The following is a 10,027-nucleotide window of genomic DNA, read 5'->3' as shown; positions in this document are numbered from 1 at the left end:
CGAAAAGTTTATGAAATCCAGGTACCTGACAAACTGGGAAGGAGTTCTGAACATTATCGATCTCTTGCAGAAAGTCAGTTATTTGGAATATACTATACAGCATTATTAGATAAATTGGACGTATTTAGTGGTGCTTGAAAGCAGGCTGAACGATGGAGAGCTAGAGAAACGTTTTCAGTCCCTTGTTTTGTCTCTAAAAGGAAGCCAGAGGACCATGGTCTCAGAGCCAAGGAGTAAATAACTGTTGTTATAATCATTCCTTTTACAGATTGCCAGGCCACGTTTCTCTTGCTATCTGACGTCATCCAATTCACAATAGCTTAATCAAAGATGGTGTACAACTGTCAATGTTATAAAAAGTTTCCAACCAACGTTTCTGTTTTCAGCCGCCATTTGTCGATATTTGCCTACTTTCAACACTGTTCTATATTTCGGAAGACTTCATATAGTGAAGCAATAAAACGGTTTAAGGTTACACTAATATGTATCAGCCTGGAGCTTTCGGCCTTCCTCTATTCGAATTATATTCTTGGATGACGCTATTGGAGTTTCAACGGTTAGTGCGCCCGGGAATACTTATTACATATGAGTTAGGTGATAATAAGCATGCACTTCATGGATTTCTTATGGCAGCTAACTTGACAAATTAAAATAGAATCAAATTTGTAAAATTATTTAAGAATGACTTTATTAATAAAGGTATATCCAATAATCATTTACATCCAGTATCCATTCACAACTTTCACATTGATATTAAAAACATGTAGTTCTTGCTATATTTCCTTAAACCAAAGGGTAAAACAACTAACTCATAAGTAGGGAATATGGTTATCAAACTAAAGTGCGTTTACATATGTAAGTGAAATAATTAAGTAAGAAAACTAAGTTGAGTGTTTCTAAGCAAAGAAGTATATATACAACTGTCGTTTATCAACATCTTCATGAATATAAGTTAAAGATTAGGTCAGCTGTTGCAACCTGTCCAAAACATAGTATATACCAGGTACCGCATAGTACAGCTTCTATTCTTTTGCTTGCATTTATGCATTGAAATGTGTTTGCGTTTCGCTTTACGGAAAGGTATACAAGAAGAGCTGGTGTTTGACAAAATTACAATACAAATAGTTAAAATGATTTAAAATGTCTATCCACGGCTTGTTACATTTAAGATGTAAAATGCCCCTCTTTAAGGAATTGTCTACTTCTCTCTTCTAGGAAACTAACAGCATAGCCAGTAGGTTATCCAGCTACCAGCGTTAACTCTGGGAGAAATGTTTAATAGCAGTGGTCCTGAAATATGGCCAAATCAGACGTATAGTCTACAAACACACATCGAACATAATTATCTCCTTTTTCCAAACTGAACACCATATTATGACGCAAGAAGACAACAGCATCCAAGGTACTTTAGTATTTGTAGGCGGATTGATTTGGAATAATATTCTCATTTAAAGCAGGCCGATGTGGGAGTTACTATAGCTTCTCTGTCCTTTTCAGAAAGGGGTAAGTTATTAATTTAGGTCAACATCACTACCGTTCTATGTGTAGTTTATTATGAAATGATTTAGTGATATGCTGGCTAGTATAGTAAAGTATAGTAAAGATGATACATCATTATCACATCCTCTTGATTCCTCATTTACTTCACAAGTTGCAGTTTTTAAACCTCAGATTCCGGAAGCTAGTTACACCACAGAATCTACTAATAGTTTTCTAATTTCGTCGCTTAAGAACATTAACGGTAGTGAAAAATTAAGCAATTCCAGTAAACAGACTGATGCGCTTCATCACTTCCTTCAAATACTATTAATAACTTGACTAAACTGAATTATGAGATAACCAAGTATACTTAACTAAGGAGGTGCCGTGATTATTGTTTCATTTGAACTGATACGTTACTTAAAGTTGCTAACTATAGATAATTCATCCTGTAAATCCAAAAAACAAACTATAGGCCAATAAGACGTACCTGAAAAAAGACAATAGGAATTGTCTCAGAACGAAAGAGTACAGTCATTTAAGCATCAAAACATAGTTTGAAGTACAGCTAGCAGGACAGAACTTAGAAACAAACCTTTCTTCATTACTGACTGACGGTCTACGTCAAAATAACGACAACTATTATTCAGCTTTCCGTAACTTGGGATATTATTCCGGAATGTGAGACATGTGTCAGGTGTAACGCAGTCCGATATGGTGGGCGAAAATTACAGTCACAGCACAAATTCACAGCATAATCTAATTTTTTTTGATAAAAATCATATAATAATATAAGAAATTCATTGGCCTGGTGAACATATACATGACTGTTACTCCGGTCTACGATGAATTTGGTTGACGTGACAGCGTTGAGTATACTACCAGTACAAAGAAAGAATCGGTTTACATTAGATCATGACACAATATTGGATATTGGATGCCAGATGGCCTTGGGAGTTCAAGCGGTCTTAAACTTTCAAATATGTCAGGTTTGTTATCCTTCGCTTCGAACATTTCTTAATATATTTGGTGTTGATTGCCACGAACATAAAAACTGTAAAATTTTTATGCTCGCGCGAAGATAACAATTCGTTCAGTATTTCATTTTCTTGGGGCCAAAGTTTTGCTACTGCACTAATTGCCGTCATACCTTTCATAATCTCAAGCAGCCCATAAAGGGGAAATACAGGCGAATTATGGAGGGGGTTAAAAACAACATTCAGTTAAAAGATAAGGGGAAATAATGGGGAAACAAGCCAAAAAACCTTTTCTTCACCCGTTATATTGAAGTCATATGGGATTTCCCCCTTTTGCCTTTATTTAAAATGTCTCTGAATTGTTTACATCTCACCTAGATTCACGCAGAATCGTCCACTTTACTCGAATTTGCACACAGTCGACACTTTCATATGGAGTTGTTTTCATTTCTCACCGTCTTTCAGTCCGTAAATGTAATAATTTGGCCGTCTTCAAATCCATCTGACCACGTCAGTCCCAGATGCAAAAGCTGGATTGAAGGTTAAAAATGTTTTATCAAAAGGCACATCTCGGGGGGATTATTATATACGGAAATCTTTGGGCGAAGCTAGAGTGACCTTGAGAGTGCCCACCTAATAACCAGGACTAAATAAGGGTTATAAACCAGTGTGAGAAATTAGAATTACGGTTTTCAGTTGATGGGTAAGGTTAAGATGATATCAGTTATGATGAAAAAACTCTAGCTAAATGGGTGGGTGAATTTCGCGCTAAAATTCGAGACCTGTTATCGTATACGTGATTGGTTCGTCTATAAATTATAGTCTCGACTGCAGACTCAGGCCTCACTCTATCCTGGTCAAAAAAGCGTGAAAGTCATATATACCTCCACACAAATTAACTAAAAGTCGTGTATATACTCATAATTCAGTCTCAATTGCCACGGTTCACATTACAGCGGAAGAAAATCCAAAGGAAGAGGTGCAATATGGTATTATTATCAGTAGTGAGATAGGAAAATTAAACCTTTTCAACACAAACACTGGTCCCGTTCTATGTAGTCCGTGTACACTTTATCTCTCTAAATATTAAGTGGTCATTACTTTGTCATGTTGCAGGATTTTCATTTGGGAAGCCTGCAACCACTAGTGCTTTTGCATTTGGGTCGTCTCCTTTCGGAACATCTGCTGGGACAAAACCAACATTTGGAGTTAGCACGTCCACAACATCACTATTTTCTCCGGCTGTCGCATCGAGTTCCAATACTGCTGTATGCAGCTCTTCACTCCTTCAGAACTCTCCATCTTTGTCCTTGACATCTACTTCTGGATTCGGTACAGTCGCAACTACTTCAAATGCTTTTGGTTTGTCATCCTTCGCTAGCTTAGCAAAGCCATCTACAACGGTATCTACTTTTGGTACTTCTAGCATCACTGGTTTGGGAACAAACTCAAATCTCACACCAACCTCACAATCTGCTCTTAATCAGCCATCAGTTAATCCTTTACCCAGCCTCTTAAAACCGGCTACTACGACTAGTAATGTTGGAAGTTCATTCACTTTCGGACTGACTACTGCCATTTCTACTCAAAGTACAGTAACTCCTCCAATTAGTTTTGGCACTCTTTCTTCGACGACTGTGTCTACTGGGGCTCCCACAGCCTCCATTGTAAATGTTCATGCAAGTCAACCGGCCATACCTAGTAGTATTGGTTTTGGTGTATCTTCAGCCTCACTATCATCCTCAGCGATCACATCAACAGCAGCAACAATAGCAATGACATCTTACAACTTTGGGAACCCTAGTCTCTCCACATTGGCTAAATCAGCAGCGGCTTCCGGGTTCGGAACGTCATCATTGGGGATTGCAACTCGAACACTAGGTGAAACAGCCACTACTGCAGCAGCAATAACTACATCATTATGCGCTACCATCGCGACAACAACCACTTCTATTCCGTCCGCCACTACTACATCTAGTGTATCTGTCACATCCTCTCAAACTCTTACTTACAATCAGTTGGAAGAATTGGTCAATAAATGGACTCTTGAGCTTGAGGAACAAGAACGATATTTCTTCGATGAAGCAGATCGTATTAATCAATGGGATCAAACCTTGATTTGTAACGCAGAAAATATAACAGCTATGTACAAAAAGGTAGAAATGTGTCAATGTGAACAGAGTCGTCTTGAGCAGGTGAGTGTTGTTCTTTTACTTTGAATTTTGTTTTTCCTTCCCCAACATGTAATCCCACCTGACTTTGCCTGAAGGAAATCTGATGGGCCACCAAACCATGATTTGGTATCAGTCCATAAAGTCATTTAATGTTAAATTGAGTCGCATATGTCAGTCACTCATCAACATTAGATTCTGGCATAGATGTTCGTTGGGCCAAGTCGCCGTACCACATTAGCTTAAAGAAATGAAAATGGCAAACGAATTGAAACGATATAATATTAATAGTATTAGGGAAGATTAAAAATTAGGAATATCGCTTGAAAAGATAGTCAAAGAGTATGTATGAAGGAATATTTAGATCGAGAGGAGAATAAACTGTGAATGCATCTTCGTGTTTGTGAACAATTCTGAACCGTGTCGCCTGAAATCTTCAGTCATTGATCACAGTTTGTTGTGTCTGTAGTAAACACCTACTACACTCTAGACTATCTGTACACTGTATTTCCACAAATTCCCTTTCGTCGTAAATCACGTCTGTATGTGATATTGACACTGCTGTTTTTTTGCTTTATTCAAATTCATAAAAGAAACATTGTGTAATAAGTAAATATTTGTAATATCCCAATGGGTAAGGAAATTAGATTTTCCGACGTTTCGTGACTCAGTGTGAGCTACTTCTTCAGAGAACAAATCGTGTGTAATATTTTCAGGGGCATTGCTTATCGTGATACTCTGTAACACCAACTCATTCTCAACACTAGTATCACCTCTACTTATATTTGTGAGAAACCCATAGAAGATCGTCTCTTTTCTCAAACACTTGTGTTCATTTACATTACGCGTTCATCAAAGCATGGGATGTTTATACACCCAGTTGGGCTTTAAAAACTCATCCCTGAAATTTCTGTATATTCAAACTAAAACTGTCTAAATATCTATCAGTACGTAACAGTTGTTTTTTCTAATTAGTTTTAATTAAGATGCAGTTTCCTGTAGAAACAGTAAATTAGATGATTGTCTACAGTTAAATATCGGCAAGAGCTAGTTCGTTTTAGCAGCTTTATCTGATTGATTGATCCTAGGTTTTGCTCCGACGCACTAAAATAACCTGGACACAAGTTGACCCTTGTTTTTGAAGTTATATGTCGCAAAATAAAGCAGGGAAATAGGTAGATGACATTTAGTTGTTACCATTAGTTTACATCAAATATGTAGTTTCATGACTAGAAGTTGATTTATCTGATCACTAAAATATGCTTTCATGCATCTATTGTTGTGGCTTTGCAAATGCTTGTCATTAAAATCAATGTGTTGGTTCACTGCTTTGGTTATGATAGTTTACATCACCGATCATTTTTGTATTTCTCTTTTATTGGGTGTAGAATATTAAGTGTTTAATTTTCCTGTTGGTTACATCATTACTACTTTGGGTGTAACGTAATGAGATAAAGCTGTGAAATGTGTGGGTTCATGAAATACACTTTTAATCATCAAACACAATCTAGCATTGAGTAGAATGTAAAATTATTAATAAAGAGTACAAATTAGTACCCTTTTCTAAAAAAAACATCAACGATTTATTGGGAGATAAGGTGTATACTACGTATGTCCAACTGATGTCAATCTCAGCGTATAATATTGACTAGTGCATTGAGTAAGTTAGAAAATATCTGTGAATAAAACAAACCAAGTCGTGGGATCATTTACTGATAGACAGACTAGTAAGTAGGTGCAGACTTGGTTGGTTGCTTAGGATTGTTATAACTAATGAGACTTTTAATGAATCAGTCGCAAGTGATCATATGAATTCACTCTCTGTCTCCCTTTAAATCCTGAGCTTTAAAATTATTTTCAGCCTTTTTATTTTCTGGATTCATTCTTTCTTGTCGAATCATATTTTCTATCCATAAATCTTTTCTACTGCCATCGATATTTTTGCTACTTTACTACTTTGAAATTGGCCTTGCTAATTTCCTTTCACTGCGCTATATTATGTCAACTTCTGGCAATACGCATATGTGCCAGATTCTTTACATTGCGTATGGCTGACATTAAAACCAGTTATAATTCAGGCGTAGACATCTTTAATTAATTAGTTATATATATATATATAATAATAATAATAATAATAATAATTATTATTATTATTATTTAAACACATGAACATTGGTACAGAGGGGCACCATATACATATGCGCCACATAAATCTCATTCGATTTGAGTGAGGGCTGAGATACTACTCGGGTGCCCAGATCGAAGCAGGTGGTTTTCTTAGGGAACCACACCCCATTATATATATATATTACAAATTGATGCATGTGGTGGATCGTTATCGTTGTCGTGTTTTGCCTCTTTATATTTTTATTATAGGAATTAGATTTTATTGAAGGTCAACAACGTGAATTGGAAAGTTTACTGGAACCACTAGAACGTGCAGTGAATGAATTACCACCCGGTCAGTTACATTCAGATTATGAACGTGAAGCTATATTTCAATTGGCTACAAATGTCGACTTAGAATTAGGTCAACTATTGACTGATTTACGTGAAATAGCCGATCAAACAAACACCACTACAATGAATGTTACTACTGGTTTTAATTCATCGGATAATAGTACAACTACTACGAATGCCACTAAGGAGAATACTATGATTAATGGTAATAATAAACTAACTTCATCAAATAACGGGGATATTATGAATCAAATTACGCGTATTCTGAATTGTCATATGCATTCACTCAATTGGATTCACCATAACACACGTAAGTCTTCTGATGTTATATTTATTTTAATCTTATTTATAAAAATCAGTGTTAAGTTACTTACGCTTGTCACCCATAGTTGAGCATAGGCCGTCTATCGGGATTCTTCAACCAACTTTGTCCGAGTCTCTCCTTTCCAGTTGTTACCAACTGCTACTCATTCTTTTGAGGTTTGTCTCTGATTCTTCGTGCAATGAGTGTTTTTGTCGTCAGGGCTTTTCTGCTGTGTATTCTGCGTAAACATCTCTATTAATCTCTGTAATCTTTTGCTGATGGTTGTGGACAATGATATTCTTATTGAATAAATTGTTAGAGTTGGGGTTAAAAGATGGGGTTTAGCCAGGTTACGGTACTATAATTCCTAGCCTAATGTTTCCATAGTTGCCCCTAATACATTCATTAATAATGATAAAACTCTTAACCCTCTGAAATCTTATTACCTTTTCCATATTTTACAACTCTTCCACAAAAGTTACATTCTTAACAATCCCTTTAGATCATCAATATACGATAGTTTTACTGGATTAACTCTCGTAAGGTAGTTGCCAAATAACAACTAAATATGCTATCGCCTTCATAGACAGATGGTTCAAATTCGCAGAAAAATAATCAAGCTTTTTGAATTCGTACCGAGATTTTTGCAGTCATGAAACTATCACTGGGGCTGATGAGACTATGGTTAAACTAAGTTGTGATACTGATTGGTCGTCAGACAACATTTTGTATGAAGAGGGGGAGAGTCTCATTCAAAACATTTGTGCGTTTTTACTCGAGTTGTTTGTAGAAGAGTCTTATAATAGTGTCCTTCCCACACTGAACTATATAATCTACGTATTTTAAATCAATAAATAAGTTTTTGAATATGAGGCCAATTGTATTGTGTCTGAAACACCGCTATGAACTCTAAATCGTAACATGAACTAATCACTTCACTGTATAGATGTTACATTCTCTAGCTATTCACTTAGAAATCCTACTTTTGCAAACTTTAGTCATTTTGACCCAACCAAGTGTATTTTATGCTAACTATACTGTGAGTTACAATCTGTGAGTGCCTAGTGAACTTAAGGTCTAGAAGAAGGTACTTTTTTGTACAGATTTGTGGAAAGTACCTTTTGACTGATTAACTTTATCATCACTAGAGCTCTTCTAGGTGGATTGTTTTTCTTATTTTTCAAAGTTGAATCATTAATCTCTAATTGAAAACGGTTATTTCAGTTGGAAACTCTCTTTTTATTTATTTGGTTTCAAAAATGGTAACCTTTATATATGTATGATCTTCCAACTTCTATCTTGCTTATTAACAAAACAGATGGTCGGAAGATAGATTTTTGTTTATTAAAAAGGACTAATATCAAATGAAGTACTAATGAAACCAATCACTTCTGAATGGTTTTTAAACTTATTCACCGACTAAGAGTGTACGTACTCAGGTTTGAGCAGCATATTATTTGTGTAAGTAATCAATAAAATATTAACTGGTTGTCCATACCGATTTAAATCATGAGCAAAGTCCAAAGATTCAATATACCAGTTGAAAGCCGATCGGAATTTAACTGCTAAATGCGGTTAAGACATCCTAGGAACAAACTACTCAATGAATTACTAAATAGTGCTATTAAGACTCATAAGGTTAGTAGTAGTATCTAAGCCTAAAATTTCTGGGTTTTGTCCCTTATAAAGTGAATGATGCGCACTGGTATGAAGATAGTCCATTATTCAGATAAAAATATTTCCAGTGTTTATCCGCTTCCCTTAACACTTCTCCTTTTATGTATCATAGCCCCCAAATGACCTGGTATGGCCGAGAGTCTGAAAAGTCCGCTCTCCCTCTCCAAATGCTCTCACATGGCCACGCGTATATAGCCCCTGCCAGGGAAGTCCTACTCACTGCCTTCTCACAGTGGCATTACTGTTGTTTACGAAATTGAGAGGATGAAAAGCGAATATCCGACGGTTTAACCGGGTTGGTGGACACGGAAAGTCCACCTAGGGGAGTTGGAAAACCCTGACTCCAAACCAATGGTGCACATGGGCTGGCTCCAGTATCCTAAGGGAACAAATGGCGTATGAACCAATAGTTGGTCACTGGCTACCATGGGACTGCATCTCCTCACGATTCTCCACTGTCCTGTGGATCAGACCTTTAGGTCAGAGGCCCCGGGTGTGGTCCTCTAAGAAAATCACCTGCTTCAGCTTGGGCATCTGGGCAGTATCACAGCCTTCACACAAATCAAATGAGATTTGTATGGCGTATATGTATCTGGTGCCCCTTTGTACCAATATTTATGTGTTTAAATTTTAAAAAAAAATTATGTATCATTACCATACTAGAACTAGTCTGCTTGGATATTGATTGACTTAAATGGTTATAATTTTCATAACAGTCTGCTGCTTGTAGCTAAATATGAAGTTAACTTCCATCTTTTTTATATTTATTTCATATTTATATTTTCATAGAAGAAATAATGGATCGTTTAAAGGTGTTGAATGGTGTTTCATAACAAAGTGATTCCAGTGTAGATTGTCCATTGTCAATAATGAATGAATATATATATATATATATATATATATATATATATGATTACGATTCTTATTGTTATTTTAACAATAAAGACTATTTTGACATA

At 36.1% G+C, this 10,027-nt stretch overlaps 1 protein-coding gene across 1 annotated transcript; it reads left to right on the top strand.

Moving 5' to 3' along the window:
* Nucleotides 1–2,416: 2,416 nt before the first annotated feature.
* Smp_049880 (nuclear pore glycoprotein P62, putative) lies at nucleotides 2,417–10,027 on the top strand (the record flags this gene model as incomplete). The annotated part of the gene is made up of 4 exons (XM_018791164.1): nucleotides 2,417–2,468; nucleotides 3,573–4,651; nucleotides 7,004–7,397; nucleotides 9,858–10,027. The coding sequence occupies 4 exons, from the start codon at nucleotides 2,417–2,419 to the stop codon at nucleotides 9,899–9,901; spliced, it is 1,569 nt and encodes a 522-aa protein (XP_018645678.1). The 3' UTR covers nucleotides 9,902–10,027.

This window comes from Schistosoma mansoni (assembly GCF_000237925.1).
Source record: "Schistosoma mansoni, WGS project CABG00000000 data, chromosome 4 unplaced supercontig 0032, strain Puerto Rico, whole genome shotgun sequence".
Taxonomy (NCBI): Eukaryota; Metazoa; Platyhelminthes; class Trematoda; order Strigeidida; family Schistosomatidae; genus Schistosoma; species Schistosoma mansoni.
This window is presented reverse-complemented; position numbering and strand designations above follow the sequence as displayed.